Raw genomic sequence first — 16435 nt, forward strand, 5'->3', positions numbered from 1 at the left:
AAAGGCTTTTCATCCTGAACAACCCAGTGGAGACTGAGAGGAGGAAAACAGAGTGAAAGGAGGATGAAGAAAGAGAAATCAGAACGGAGGATTCTCTCTATTCCCGTGTGGATCAGATGGGATTGTGACGGCAGCGGAGAGCGAGTCCTGCTGAATAACAGAATCTCTGTCTGTGCGGCTCCGGCTTATCTGGCTGCCTGATGAATATTAACCCCAATACTGGACTCGTGTAATTTAATCAGATATGACCCGATTCAGACACACGTTCGATTCCTGCCTCCTCCATCCCTCCATATTCCTCCATATTCTTACATTCACAGGCTAAATCAAGCTCTTGTGTCACTCGTCTCCGTCTCATCCTCACAGGCAGCGTGGATGAAAAGTCTTTTTCTCCACTTAAAACCATCAAGGTCACACACACACACACACACACACACACACACACACACACACACACACACACACACACACACACACACACACACACACACACACACACACACACACTAATCCTCGGCAGCCCTGAGGTGAGCAGATTCTCAGGAAGTGGATTCACACGATGATCCACGATCCTTATCTTCGTCTTTTGTCCTTTTTCCATAAAATTAACGTAAATGTGAATCTGCCTTTCTGTGCATTTCTCATTTTTTACATCACATGAAGAAACTCCCCCCAAATCTTCAGGCTCCTACAGAACATGTACAAACCCTCAGGAGAAATGTTTATGAGGAAAAAGCTTCCAGGATGGAAAAAAACAACATCATTTTCAATGTATGAATCAACGTCTTTGGATCGACATCATTTCACACAACACAAACAGTTTTGTTGTGAGAAACCCTCAATTTAAATAAACGTAACATTTTTAATTCAATTTGATTTGAAATGAAAGAAAAGATCCGTCCTGTAACTGGTCGGCGCCCGAGTCGCCCGCAGGAGGATTTCTGTGTAATCATGTCAGAGCAGGTCAACCTTCAGCTGCTCCTCCATCCCTCCCCGGATACTCTACAGGTAAATAGGACACTGGGCCACATTGATTTTCCTCCAATGAAATGAAATTGGCTTGATGTATTTTAAGGCCCTCCATCAAATCCAAAGCATCCTCTTCAAACTGAAGGTCGAAGGGACGTTGGTCTGCTCTCATGTTCACACTGACGCCTCGTGGTGTCTGACGTGTGAACCTAAACACACTGAAATAACAGATACTATTATATTTACATCTTTACGTGATGTGGCTCGACACAGGTTTTGTGTTTTGTACAGTTTCCTGTCAGAGGATTTATCCACATCCCTGCTGACGGTGCACATGTCGTCTCTGAGCAGCTACAGGTGACACGAAATCTGGATTTAACTCCCATGATCATGATCCTGTGCTGAGCTGTGACACTGTTTCCATCGCATTAATCATCGGATCATCGGAGCTGACGTCTCGTTTCAGCAGGAGATTAATTTCAAAAATGGACATCACTGTTTTCATTGTGATCTTAATATTACAAATGGAAAAAAAGTTAAGCGAGCAGAAATGTAAGGGGTGAATAATGTTGGATATTTTTTGTGGTTCCCGGCTCTGGATTTGGACGTTTGTACTAATTTCTTCACACATTACTGATTCGTTCTAATCCAACTATCTCCCCTTGGATTCAAATTAAACACAACAGCTCCAGATCTTCATTTTTCACACGCACACAGTTTTGAGTACGAGCTACAAAATCTGAACATGAACTCAGTCCTGCTCTCAAACTGAAACATCATCTTGAATTATTTATGAAATTTTTAACGCTTTAGAAAAAAGGAGGAAAATAATAAAAAAACACAAACTACATCATAAAACGGCAGAAACAACATGGATCCTGCAGATGGAAGAGAAAGTGCAGAAGCTTGTTCGGAACAACTCAGAAAGCAAAACGAAATATAATAGAGTTGTAACATAAAGTGAAACATTTGATTCCAGTGTTATTTGAGGATCTGTCCTGGTGGGATCTGTATTTGTCTCTATCAGCGTCGGAGGTGGACACACGAGCTGAAGTCAGAGACACTTTCTGTTCATCTCAGCTGATACTGTCACTCGGATCGATATCACATTAATGTATTCCCCTCGCGCTCTCCACGGGGACCTGTCTCCTTTCATCACCTCCGCATCATCCTCTCATTTCTCTTTGGCGTTAATAGAGACTTTGCAATTTTCTGCTTAATAGCAACAGAAATGAAATTCAGTTCAAACATCGTCCGATTGTATTTGCAGAGAACGAGAATGTGAGTAAGTTTGGTGACAACAGAAGCCACAGCTCGGTTTTTCAAGAGCTCAATATTTCTTGCAGAATGTCTTTATTGCTTCATGCATTTTTACTTTGGAAAAAGATTTATTTCGTGGTCTTCCCCCCGGCTGCCGGTGTCCTCCATCACAGACCTGATAATGGAAACCTCTGGCAGATGGAATTGTTTTGAATAGGCTGTGTTTTCCCTGATGAAACACATTCGTTTCTGCTGCTTTCCCTCCTCAGACGTCCTCGCAGGGAAAATGGTCTTTTCACAGCTTCCCCTCAATGTGTCAAAGAGACAAAATCTGCTCTCGGAAAATTTAATTATCACAAATGGTGAGGTGGAGGAGCCGGGGCTTGCTCAGGCAGGGCCGCCCTGTTTGGTTACAGCCAGGAATCCCCCCCCACGGCGTCTTTCTCTGACCTCAGCCGACTTATTTGAGCTCTTTGCTTCAACGTACGACAGCAGATCATAGAAACACTCAAAAGACACCAGCTCATTTTGTTATCTAGGAACAAATAGTGCAGTGTTGTAAACGTGTGTGTTTGTAATGTTGTGTTGTCTTGTGTTGATACTTCAGAATTATACCTCATCATTAGTGAGTCGTCCTCAAACTCTTCTACAATATTCTGTCTCTTTTTACTGTTTGTGTGCAGAGATTTTTATAAACAGTCTGTGGTGCAGAGGGAAGTTATAAAACTTTGTGTTCATCCGACCTGGTTTATCTGCACTGAAGATTTTATAGTAATAGTTTTTCAATAAAATTAAACTGAATTTGCTTTATTTTAGTTTTTGTGGTTTATATATAAGTTTGAATGATTTCCTGAACTGGTGTTATTGTTTCAAACTGTTCCAGAGTCTGTTAAACAACCGACACAATCTTCAGACATACGTTCACAACTTTTCAAAATAAACGCTCAACAAAAGCCATTGCAGCTACGAACGTTGTCTCTAAACTACACATTTACAGATGGGACAGTGACGAGCGGGAGGAGGAAGTGGACCAAACATTTCCAATTAATCACAAGATAAAGATTCTTTATTTGCTCATAATGCGGCTTCATCTCATTCTCCATAATGATGCCATTCGTCAGTGTCTGACTGTTGTTGTTGGAGCTGTTATGTAACCATGGTGATGGCAGCAGTTTAATCTCACAGTTTAGATTCATGCGGATGAACATCTGACCTTGATGTGGTCGTCACATGTCATTCTGAGCGGGTTCCCTCAAGGTGAACGGGAGGAGGCTCCTCTGAGGCCGGGACTCATCTCCTGGAATTTACCGTCCCTGCACTGTGTGTGTGTGTGTGTGTCTGTGTGTGTCTGTGTGTGTGTGTGTGTGTGCGTGTGCGTGTGTGTGTGTGTGTGTGTGTGTGGACTGAGTGAAAACGATATTCACTCAGTGCAATCACATTTATTTAATTTCATTAGAGTGACACTGATGGAAATGGCTGCCGGTCCCCACGACGTCACCGACCTCACAACCAGGAATATGAATAAATGGGATCTTTGGAGCCACAGACACTAACGCCAACGATTCACCCAACAACCATTAACATCTTCATTTGGTGCATTTGGCGTTGAGTCCCTGCAGAGTGCGTCTTCTAGTGTGCGTCAGCGTGATGAGAGATGATTTCCTCAAGGCTGCAGATCGTCACCCTCAACAGATTCTCAGTGGCAGGTGGAGACTAAAGAGTGAAATACAAGTTTCGCCTGACAGAGAGAGAACTGCACTGATTCCACTTCCAGCACACAACTGCAGCTAAAACGGATCTGCGTGGACGGTAACAACTTTATGGACGATAACATGATCGTGGCCAGAAAAACACCAACTTTAACATTTATTTACAAATCGACTAAACAAAACAAATCAATTTGGTTCTGAATCTCGTTTTTTTTATTATTTATTTAAGATCACTAACATTGTGAGATGTTTTATCGACTTTTTTTCCTTTAGTTTAAAACGTTCTGGTTAAGATGGACGTTTGGGATCAAGTCTAAAGTATAAACTGTCACTGTCCTCGTTCTTCACCCCACATTAATAAGCAGACCTGAGTGTTATTAATCCATTTTTAAAGCCACTGGTCCAGTTAATAAATACCTGACATCAGATTGTCGAGGTGATGAGCAGACTGACACTCGGCTCTAATAACTGACAAGAGTATACGTGGGATAGATGAGGACACAGCATCTGGCCCTTTCACGCCTCATTGACTTGATGGAATACTAATAAAAGCCATATGACAACAGCATACTAAGTGAGCAATTAATATTCTAAAATATTCCCTGCGCCGCATGTGGCACAGACCTGTTCGAGGCTCCCTCACCGGCAAAGTGACGGCGCCGTCTCTCCGGTAAAGAGGAGATGTCCTTATTAACCTTTTCTTTTTCTACCCTGCAAGTCTCATCTCAGACGAACCAGCGTGTTCTGCTGGACGCTCACGTGGCGGCTGACTGTCGTCCGGTCGCCTGCAGTCGTCCTGACAGCAGATAAATGATCTCCTCTGAAGCCGAGTGGTCAGGAGCAGTTTCTGTCCTTACCTGGTTCCAGATGAAGGGCATCGAACAAGTTGTGTATAATCAAAAGGCTGTGATGACTGAAGTGTCAGGGACGTGCAGATTCGTTTTGTTTTCAGTGACAGAAAGTGTGAGGTTGTGTGCAGAGTCTGCAGGTTGATGACAGATCCATTGGCCGGACGGAGGGTGGACACACAAACCATCGTACCTTTCAATATACAATACATTTGTTATTGGTTTTCAGACAAAAACTCATTCAGTCATGTCACATATCTTCCAACAAGTTTCATGGAAATCAGTTCAGCGGTTTCTCTATAATCCTTCACACAAACAAACACAGAAACAATCACACAAACAAACAAACGTTAAGGGGGAAATCAGACTCGGACATAAAGGCCTGAATGATATTAAACAGTAATGAGGCCTATTACATGATGATAATTCCATAATGACAGTGACCGAACAGAGAAGTATAACCTCTGCATCACGTCATTGAATTTCACTGGTTTTCCTGTTGTTATTCTTCTTTTGCAGTTTTTCTCTGCAGCATCTGAGGACGAATGTGTTGTGTTGGTTGCAGAGGAATTGTCTCTGGAGACACACACACACAGACACAGACACACAGAGACAACTCACACACTTATTATACGTGCCCGTCTCCTGGGTATCCTCCGCCAGACAGATAAGCGGCGGCAGAGGAAGCCCAGAAAGCCTCTCTGATAGATGATCGGCGGCTGCAGAAATTCAGAGCAGATTTACATCAGCCTGCAGTGAACAGGAGGCAGGAGCCTTCCTCTGGGCTCCCCCCCACCAGCACCTGGCTTAGCTTTAATGTTTCATTGTAGAACCTCGGTCGTATCCATCTGTGGAAGGTGACTTTATTAGAGCTGCTGGAGAAATGAGTTCGTAGAAATACAGTTTGAGCTGAACTAACAATCAACTCTACAAAGATCTTAACACTGTGGAGTCTGAGGTTGTTTTTATATTGAATCAATAAGGGAAACAGTTGTGTCAGGAACTTAAAACGTTTCTAAGTGAAGATGGAATGTGTGTGTGTGGAAAAGAACCTTTAAGGATGGAAGTACAAAATGTTGGTCGTGCAACTCGAACACAACATGTTTCATGCTTGGGACACGCAACACAGCCAGTTGTCAAGCTAACGGGACATGTCTGCTGTCATTAAAATATAAAGACCACATAAAGGACCATGATGCAGTTGGGCAAAGCAGGACGTCGCCCAATCAAAGTCAATGAGCAGCAGCAGTAATTCCCAAAAGGTTGAACCTTTCCTTTAAGTGATCCTGGTTATGTGAGATTTGTCTGTTCATACTTCACCTTCCATACAACACCTCATTATAAGAAGCTTTAATTAGCTGCTTTCATCTTCTGCTGCTTCACAAGCTTCTGATAAAGAAATGATATAAAGAGGTAAAGAACGTCGACACATTAAAGATCATTATGCGACAAAGGAACCGTTTGAACTGATCTTTACAAGAAGCAGCTTGTTTACATCTTAAACAGCAGGAATATGTTAATGTTTATGAAAGATGTCAAACAAGAAGAATTCAACTACAAACCTTGCAATATTATCGAGACGCAGCAGTTTTTTGTCTCATGTTTTACTTAAAACATTTTTAATCTATTCATGCTCCAAAATAACACAATCTTCAAGCACATTATATTTATCAGGTTAGAGTTCAATCGAAATCTAACTCTTTAAACTTAAGTTAACTAAATGATGCCTTGACTAATGCTCTGGGTTTGTCTCTGTGGGAGGATATCTGGTGTTTTTGTCTGGTTTTCCTTCGTCTCTCGACATCAGCTGCTGAGCTGTCTCCTCCTGTCGACACCCGCTGCATCGCGGCGTGCCGCCTCTTCACACGAACAGCAGGTCACTTCGAAAGCTGCCGACCCTCCACGTCCACTTGAGGGGTCAGGAAAGAGCAATTTGCATTTTAACGCAGGGAAAAGCACGAGAGCTCCTGAACAGAGAGGCAGGTCCAGGATGCAGACAAATAGATTCATAATCCTGTACTGATGCAGATCTGATGCATTATATTCCATTCTTTGAAAAGTTTCACTTCATGAACACGAGGGAAATATGTGCACTGTGAACTCCAGCATGATCCGATTATTCAGATTAAAGGTGTCGTTTTTCCTCACGGTTCATGTGATCAGACATAAGAAGTCAGTCTGGTAAGTGAACCAAAAGACAAGCAAAGGTCAAACATGAGGAAGCAACTCTAGGGCTGTTTGTGCGTTTATCTGGTGTCGGAAAAATCTGAGAAAAACGTGAACGCAACCTCAAGTCGGAAAACAAAAAGTCGGACAGTTGGTGAAAACTTTGGAACACGAGTTTCCGACTTGTTGACGTCATCATCACTTAAGAACTGATTAAAATAATTTTACAATTTGCTCTAAACAGAAGCTTTTAATGTGAACTTCAAATATTACATTTCTGTTAAATGCAAAGTACATCTCTGTCCATCAAAGTTCCCCATAGAGTCCCAGGTGTAGTGTTGACAAATGAAATCGTCTTTAACCTTTTAATGATTCTAGATGTTGTGCACAGAAGCAGCGTGAGGAGAATGTATCTCTGCACTGGTCATGAGCTCAGATTTCATGCGGCCGGCTGCAGGTTTTGCAAACCTCAGTCTTTCTTGTGCTTCATGAGACCATTGGACTGTGAAGGACGTTATAAAGTCACTTGTTTCCTGCGCAGGTACGACGAGCAGAAGACATTTATAAAAATGTTAAACGACGCTGCCTCCTGATCCAGAGGAGGAGCCGGTGATGGATGCAGCGCAGTAGGAGGAGATCATGGACGTGACGCTTTGATCGATGTATCCCTCCACACAGCTGCTGCAGAGATATAGTGCCTGCCATGTTCAGGCCTCATTGTTTAATCTAACACATCATTTGCACGTAGGCAAAGGTTAACGAGACGCCGATAAACCATTCAGTGATAAATTCATCATTCTGAACTGAATCTGTCCCAAAAACTCACACACGCTGATTCACAGAGGAGGAAGAAGGTGCAGCTGCAAACACAAACTCTCCAAACGTCTGATAAAAGCCTTCAGGAGGTTTTATTCCTTGTACTTTCCTCTTGGTGTAATTTGTCTGTTTTATCTCAGCTGAGGCGCTGAGCCGACTTTGGGGGCATGTTTCGACAGCCCCGACATCCATTATCAGTCCCAGGCAAACCCGTTTAGAAATTCTGTAAAGGAATTACTCAGGAGGAGAGGAGATCGCAGTGATGCTGTCACCTCCTCCTCCACCCACACCCCCCCATCGCTGCTCTTTAATTGGGCCGCTAATCAATTAAAGCCTGTGTGCGAAAAGATCGTCTGAGCCAAGTGCATAAATGAGGCTGGCAGTCGGATGTGTGGACACGGAGAGGAGACTCTGACTTGGTGTTTCATCCTGAATCATCTAAACTGACGTAGTGACTGAGATACAGGGTTTGTCTTGTGTAACATCCGTGTTATGGGGTCTGTGCATCAGGAGGTTTGTGACGTAACCATCACTTCCCCCTGAACTGGGACTTTTTGTGGTGTAAAAACTTTATTTTGAAAGCTGATGCCTCTGATAGAAACACACTTTCTATAAATGTTCCTGGTGAAAGTTCCTGCACTCGAAGTGTAAGCGTTGAAATAAGATAAGAAAAAGAAGTCAACATCTATATAAATATATCAAAGGCCAAAACTGATTTTACAGCTCGGGAAAATCAATCCGTTTTAATTTTTCTGTCACTTTGAGAGCAGAACTTCTTGATTTAAAGTTCAGATTTTGGAATGCTCTCACTCTCGTTCGCAAAAATTGTAAAAAAGTTAAAAAGAGAAGCAGCGTGATGAGAAGAGTGCAAGCGCCCAGGTTGAGCGCGAGCAGAGTGAATCTGAGCAGAATCAGGAAGTATCTGAGTGCGAGCGCAGGGTTTGAGTGAATCTGAGCGTTCAATCAATTAGTCCTGTTCTCAAACTGAGACCATGATCGTGATGAATGAGAGAAAAGGAAAACCCATAAGATCCTGATTCCCAGACGCTTCAGTGTTACTACCTGTACGTCTACTCTGGTTTCCTGACAGATCAAGATGCTGCTGCTGGTTTGATCGTTGGGATCTGGACCGTGAATGTTTGACATTCACACATCAGCCGCAGCCGAGCACTTAAAGAGCCGCATGACGTGTAGGGACTGACAATGTCGAGAAGCACGAGCGTCCATTTCCACAGTGATTAAGACCATTTAATAACTTCATCCTGCAAATCAAAAGGAGAGCGGGACGACTCCGGCGTCCGGACTCAGGCTAAAGCTGCTCAGTCGTCCACCTCCTGCTTTATTCTATGAAAAGATTAAAAGGCTGCAGAACCTATTGACTCAGATTCCTCCTGCAGGTAGAGAGTAATTAATGTAATTAGACCCTGTATCTCTGCTCAGGCCTCTTATCAAAGCTGCTTCTTTATCGCTCCTGGAAATTTTAATTAGAAAAATCTTTCTAATTAATGATTGAGCAAAACGTAAGTTAACTTCAAACAGTTGATTCCCTTGTTAATCGATGGCCGGAGGCACTAAAAGAGAAGAGATGGATTCACTGAAGGACCTAAAGCTCCAATAATCATTTCCATTATAGAGCAAAGTCACTGTGGTTCAATCTCAGTGTTTCCAGCAGCTCTGGTAAAACCACAGTTCCCTACAGAACCAGCACCAGGCAGCAGACACACACAGATCCAGACATCAAGCTGCTGAAGAGAAAAGTAGCTTTGTGAAATCCTGACTTCCTCTGAATCAGAGCTTCTGAGACCATCATAGGCAGATTTTTAATCTTCTGCAGCAGATTCTAATGTAAACTCACGAACCCCTCAGTCCTGTGCTGGCTGCTGCAGCGTGTCGGGCGCTGCAGGCCGAGGGGCGGGAACGTAACCATGGTGCAGAAAGAACAAACAGGAAGCTCCACACCTCAGACACACAACGAGAAACAGGATCCACAAAAGGAAACGAAAGGAATACTACATTTATTTTTATTTATAAGAATATGGGACAGGCTACTTAAAAAAACCTTAATTCAGATTAATTAAGGATTAATTTCACATCCTATTTTAATCATGTGTAAAAGTTTTGCTTTTTAATCTCTAAATCAAAGTGTCTATTTCCTAATGAATGAAAAGCAGATTTGCAGAAATGCCTGAGCTACATCACATGAACATAACCCCCCCCCCCTCTTCCCTCTGGTTTCTTCTCAGAACTTTGCGTCTGAGCAAAGAGGAAAGAGCGAGCTGGCCTCGGCGGTCAGGAGGGAGCTCTCTGATTGGCTGCTCTCCTCTCTGAGGTCAGCAGAGGTCCGAGTGGCAGCTCTGGATCTTTCTTCCAGAGGAACCGTGAGTCGATCTGACATCACTCACCTGTTCCTGAAAAATGACGTTCTGCTGAAATTACCCACGTTTTCTCTGCTTCTCCAAATGTTTTCTGAGGAAAATGACCCGGAGCAAATAACTGACCATGTTCTGTTCAGTTCAGAGCTCGTTGTGTTTAGTAACAGTTGAACAGTGGAGCTAAAACGTGTATTAACTGTTAGTATTAAAGTACGAAAGAAAGAAATTCACCAAGATGAGATCAGTTATTCTTATCACCTCTTCCGATGGGCGTACACGTTCTTTTATTATCTGTTGTTTGTATTCATGTTTGGTCTGTTTTTATTGTTGTGTATCTGTTTTTATTTGTATTATTTGTAAATGCAAGGTGTCCTTGAGTGTCATGAAAGGCCACCATAAATAAAATGTATTATTATTATAATTATTCTCACACGAGCTCCGTTTGTTTCAGATCATTTCTGTGTCATTCATTTGAAGCTTTTTGGTTTTTATAAAAACTACAAAATAACAATGTGATTCTAACTTTCAATAGAAAAATGATGCATTAATTCCTGTTATTCATCTTGGTGCTGCCATGTGTTGTTACAGATTTATCACAGAAACCTTCTTCACTTCATTGAGACCTCTGCGTTCCCCGAGGAACGGAACTGACAGAAGAACTGAAAAGGTTATTTTCACCTCCCGAAGGAAAAGAGCTCAATGTATACATGTTGAGTATATATTATTATATATATATATTTGGTGATGACGTTCACAAATCATGTCGCGACCCTCCTTCTGTGGCCTGTGTCCAGGGGGTCACGACCCCTGGTGTGCGAACCACTGCAGAGGAGTTCATGACCTTCGTCCATCTTTATAAACACTGATAGAAACAAATGAACCCACATGACACAACAAGCTTCTTCGCTTTTTTCTTTATTTTTTTGTAGCTTTTTGTATATTTGATATTTTTCCCTTTTTTCTTGCTATCCCTGCGTTTGGCACTAAATACTGAGGGGACATGTTAGATTGTTTTAAAACAAATGTCTATTCAAAGCCTTCATCTTGCGGCAAGCAAAGTATGAATACAGCTAATAAAAATAAAGGTTTACATTTGTCCTGTTTACTTTACACATAAAATAAAAACACTTTTGGACCCCCTCAAAAACGGGGGTATTAAAATATTTGACATTTGTATCACAAATCAATGTAATGAGACAAAAAATAAAACCTAAAAACTGTACAAAAATGATAAAATTCATTTTAAAAATGTCCTGCGATCAAATGATGCAAAGAGAACATTGCTCTGCTTTTACTGACCATGAACCGAATTCAAATGAAAGACAAGTTCATTTCTTCTGCTGGATGAAGTTCAGATTGACTTGATGTCGGACATGAGGGACCAGAGGGAAGTTGGGGTTTGGATTCACCACAGAACCTGATGAACGAGAGAATCAAAACAAAAAGTCAGGTCATTGTCAGCAGAGAACAAGTGAGGATCTATTTTTCTCAGCAGGAATAAAAACTGGAATTATCGTCGTGTGGTGGTTTTTTCTCCACCAGAGACGTATATGAGGTGACTTTGACCTTTGAACTCTTATCAGTTCATCTTTGAGCCCAAGTGACAACTGGTCAAAATTTGAAGTAACTCCCTAAAGGCAGACTTGAGATATCATGGTCACCTTTACCTTTGACCCCCCAAATCTGAGTCCTACACCTCTTTTACACCAACATTAGCAGGTTTGCTACATGTGGGTGAACCTGCTCAAATGTTAGCACGTTTAATCAGTTCATCCTTGAATGTTTGAACCAAAATTGAAGAAATTCCCTCACAGGGTTCTCGAGATGTCATGGGATGAACAACTGTAAACATGTCTGACCTTGGGCCATGAAGGGTTTTCCAGGCTGGAAGCCTCCGTTGCCCTGCTGGATGAAGTTCTGGGGCATCCTGTAGGGCCACGACGGAGGCAGGGCGTACTGGGGTGTTTTATTGTGCTCCCACACACGAGAGCCTTGATTCACACCCACAAACTGGGTCGGGTGACCTGACTCTGTAGAGACGAGATGACAAATACACACTTGGTGACTCACAAACAAGACAAAGTTCAATAAAAGTTAGACCAAAACACACATACGTCCTCGTCAAATCCTCACCCGTGTAAAATGAGTGAAAATATTTTAAAAAGCAACTTAACACCTGAATTCAGCTTTGTTTCTGTGCGAATGAAAAGTTCCATGTAGGAAAAATCTGTTCATTTGTTGACTTACTTAATGTTATCTGCTTTGTCACATTAGCTCGATGCAGCAGCTGAGGCTCCATAAACCTCTGAAGAATTGAACAAGTTAAAATTCCCACATCTTCCACAAATGAATTGGAGCTAAACCCCACAACAAATTGTGTTTTAGGATTGGGTCACTTAAAGTTTAGTGTACAAATTACACACTAGTTCCTGTAGCTGTATAATTTTTCCATGACAAATATCGTATGTTTGTATTAGTTTATATCTCTCAGGTCTTAATTTGTTGTGTATATTTGACTGATGTAAATTAACAATGTGTATTCTTATAAAACTATGTGACATCTTAAGTTTTGTCCAGTTCTCTCTTTTAAAAATGGTAAATGTCTAGATCTAAAAATAAAATGGTGAAATAAAAACGAGGGAATCCGATGGACGTTCAGTAAATGACAGTAGAACTCAGAGCAGTGGAATTAGTGTGAAGTTGCTCTTTGAAGATACGAGAAACAGAATCCCTCCCACACACGGTGCCGCCACAGTTCACCCGTGAATACCTGACTTGACAACAGTGCCATTTCCCATTAGTGAGCCAGGTTGTGCCATGTGGTTGTGCCAGTGTCCTTCTCGTCCTGGCCCACCGATGCCCAGCCGCCCCCCCGCCGGCTGAGCGAAGATGATGCTGGGGTCGTTCAGGTTCATGGGACCGGGACTGACCCCTGAGCCTGTGGGACTCCCGTTCCCCGACGCAGAGCGCAGAGCGAATTTCAGGCCGGGTGGGGAGGGAGCGGGGTTAGAGGACGTGGCGAGGACCGGTCCATGGATGGGCCAGGAGGTGGAGGGGATGTGAACCGGGTGATGAGGCAGCCCCTGGGACTGGTGTTGGTGGGGGGGCAGAAGCCCCAGTGCGGTGAGCGCCCCCGGGTGGTACGGGCTTGGAAGAGGGTTGGGGAAGCCAAAGAGGGACAGGGGGACCTGGGGGTGAGCTGGCTGTTTCGGGGGACCAGCAGAACTGGTCTTACTGTGGGAGGACTGAGGAGAGCTGGAGGACTGGGAGGAACTCTGAGGGACAGCGCAGGGCTGTGGGGAGTAGGGCGGAGTCTGCCGAGTGTCCGACTGTCAAGAAGAACAAAGGAAAAAGTATTAGAGTAAACAAAATGAAATCTTTTATATTCAATCATTCCAACGGGAGAACAATTCAAGTTGAAATAGTTTTATGAACATTTTACTTATGATTATGACAAATATTTGTTTTAGTCGTTCAGTGACTGCATTGTACAGAAAACATTAACTGATGAAAACTATCTCCTCACCATCTATCGCTTATTCTCACATTCTCAATAAACATCTTAAAACTTAACCTCCCTGGCAGAGGTAGTAATAAAGTGACTATGAAATATAATGTTTCACTCAGTTTACAGGAAGTTCCCTTTCACTGTATTTGGATGGACACAGACAAATCTAGAAGTTTACAGGAGAAGGTATTTTAATAATTCTTTGTAACGTGGACGTCCTGTTTGCTGTACTCACACACTCGGAGGGTTGTCTGGTTCTTCCAGGACAGTCTGCAGCCGCCTGCGGGATGGGGATGGACTGAGAGCTCACCATGGCTCGTACCATGTGAGGAACTGTGAAGAGCAAGCACTGTTATTCAACACTGGGGATCGTAATAAACTAAACTGATGTTTTAAAATGTGTGAATTAATGAGTGAGGCTGCTTTCACTTGTGAAGTAAGCTTCTACGAGTCTGTGGTCACCTGGTGCTCCGGCGGCCCTTTGTTTGAGGTGGCGGTACTCGGGACAGTCCCTCCGTACGTGACCCATGTCCCCACACAGGAAACAGCGTCTGTCCTTCGACTCGCGCTCCTCCTCTTTAATGTCCTCGTCTTTGTCGTTTTCCTTCTTCTTTATCCTGGAAAAGACAAAAACAGTCAGGAATACGTTAAATCTGAACGTATTTAACGTTAGGTAAATAGTTAGTAGCTAGTTCGCAGTTACACATTAATGACCTCGGTTAGATTCACTCAGTATAATCTTGTTAGTAAAAATCCAACCAGTTAGAAATAAACCTTTTTTTCCCTCTGATTAAATTAATCGTAAGATGATGAAGTTTCCCTCGTTCTCTTTTTGAGAACGAACAAAATAGAATCTATATCCATTTTTAACATATTTATTCCTTCTCAGTGTTTTCTTGTGTCGAGAGAAACATTTCCCTGAATGAAGGATGGACAACCTGCGTCTTTTCGGACAGTCTTTCATGTAATGGCCAATCTTCCCACAGATCCTGCAGCATCTGTCATTGGGCGCCAACTCGCCATCTGTCAGCACCTTGGAGTCAAAGAAATAGTCCTGCAGCAGAACACGGGAGAGAGGGAGCAGATGTTTAAGATCAGGAATCAGGATCAGTTTCCTCAAGAAAAGGAGCAGACAGAATTAGATTATAACATTTAATCAGATTTTTTGGAAAGACGCACCACTTCAGTGCCGGGGATGGGGTAGAAAGGAGTTCCGAACAACTTCCTGCCATTTATAAAAGCCTTCATGATGAAGTTTGTCACTGCAGGAGGAAAAAAAGTGTCAGCGTGAGGGACAAGGGGAGTTTTAAAATGTTTTATAACAAGAATTCAACAGCAGTTAAAAAGAAATCTAAAATAAAACGAGGATGCCGGTGTTGATGTGCAAAAACACATCATTTCCACAGAATTAAACGTCATGTCCCTGTTTGTACTGTGCTTGCAGGCAGGCACTTTCTGTGTACCTGCTGCACGTGAGCATTATGAGCTGGGAATATCTATTTGTCATCATGGCCGGACAGAAGCACTTACTTTTGCGAGAAACTCCAGCACCAAGATTATGATTCAAATCAAAGGGATCTGTGGAGAGGAACAAATGAATGAGAAGGACCGACGAGACTGAAGCAGGTAAAGACAATCAGCTGACACGTGTCAGCACCTTCAATAGCGATGCATTTGCTGGTCCACTGTTTCTCAAACGTGGTGAGGCGTTTCCTTTGGCGGATGCTGATGACGTGTTCTTTGAAGTCGAACTCTTCCGTGTAGAAGCGCAGGAGGCCCAACCACAGCTCCCCAACCGACTCCGTGTTCGGCTGCAGCACAGAGAGACGCCGACGCTGCGTGGACAGAACAACACACACTGACTACAAACTTCAACAGCAACAGAGCGACAGGAAGGTGAGAAGACAACACTGCGTTGTGCGTAAATTTTAGTCATTGTGAAGTCGTTTTCATTAAACGCACCAGATCCTCAATGTTGTCAAAAAAGAAAGCATTCCAACCATCGACCATCCGCTCAGGAACAGTCTGCCCGTCAAAGATCTAAAACACCATCATACAGAGATGATTCAAAACTAAAACACTTACAGGTACAGATTATTCATGATGCTGCAGTGATTAACCAGTGACAGATACCTCCTGCAGGACTGGAACGACTGGTGGCTGCCTCTGCTGAAGGAAGTAAAGCACCATCAGGATGTAAGCGTAAGATGATAGACTTCCTCTGGATGCATCTCCAATGTCACAGCGCTGTGAACACAGAGGCAGGTTAGAGACAGTTACACTGTGGTGTCTTGAAGCGCTCCTCGAAATCACAGGACATCCCCAAAAGACCAGTCGCACTGATCAGAGGGGGCACCAAGAGAAACCATCAAAACCTCAATACAGCTTTTGTTTATTAGTAGGATTATGCAAAAACTACAAAACCTATTTCCATGAGATTTTGTGGAGGAGTAAGACAAGATGCAAGTAAGAACCCATTCAATTCTGGTGTGGATCTGGATCAGGGGGCAGTTCCAGGAATGTTTTGGTTTTTCAACATTTGAGTAAAAAAATGAATGGATCTAGATGAAAAATCTGGATCTAGTAAATTTTAATATAGTTTGGTAAGAGGACTGTTGGGCCTTAGCAAAGTTATGTGGAATTCTTATTCCAAAAGTCTAAATTATTGCCCGAACATACGAGTTTTCAAACCAAAAAAAGGACCAGCGGCGTTTCCAAACGTCTCCATTTTAGGAGCTTAAAAACACAGAGTAGTGTGGAAGTAGCCTAAGCTGTTCTCATCAGGCA

General features: G+C 42.8%; 1 protein-coding gene across 4 annotated transcripts in view; it reads right to left on the minus strand.

Moving 5' to 3' along the window:
• Positions 1-465: 465 nt before the first annotated feature.
• Positions 466-16435, minus strand: part of tut4 (terminal uridylyl transferase 4) — a 29351-nt gene continuing 13381 nt past the window's right edge. The window contains exons 20-30 of one of the 4 annotated variants that reach the window (XM_034582204.1): positions 15782-15895; positions 15611-15688; positions 15306-15483; positions 15179-15226; positions 14828-14910; positions 14587-14702; positions 14111-14265; positions 13884-13981; positions 12911-13469; positions 12000-12170; positions 11039-11557 (exon numbers count right to left, since the gene is read on the minus strand). In XM_034582204.1, coding sequence (XP_034438095.1) covers positions 11469-11557; positions 12000-12170; positions 12911-13469; positions 13884-13981; positions 14111-14265; positions 14587-14702; positions 14828-14910; positions 15179-15226; positions 15306-15483; positions 15611-15688; positions 15782-15895 — 1689 coding nt within the window. In that variant the 3' untranslated portion in view covers positions 11039-11468. Of the gene's footprint in view, positions 507-11038; positions 11674-11980; positions 12171-12878; positions 13470-13883; positions 13982-14110; positions 14266-14586; positions 14703-14827; positions 14911-15178; positions 15227-15305; positions 15484-15610; positions 15689-15781; positions 15896-16435 lie in introns of those variants that run through there. The other 3 variants (XM_034582206.1, XM_034582203.1, XM_034582205.1) reach the window with 3 other exon arrangements.

Source organism: Hippoglossus hippoglossus, chromosome 4 (assembly GCF_009819705.1).
Source record: "Hippoglossus hippoglossus isolate fHipHip1 chromosome 4, fHipHip1.pri, whole genome shotgun sequence".
In the NCBI taxonomy this organism is placed as follows: Eukaryota; Metazoa; Chordata; class Actinopteri; order Pleuronectiformes; family Pleuronectidae; genus Hippoglossus; species Hippoglossus hippoglossus.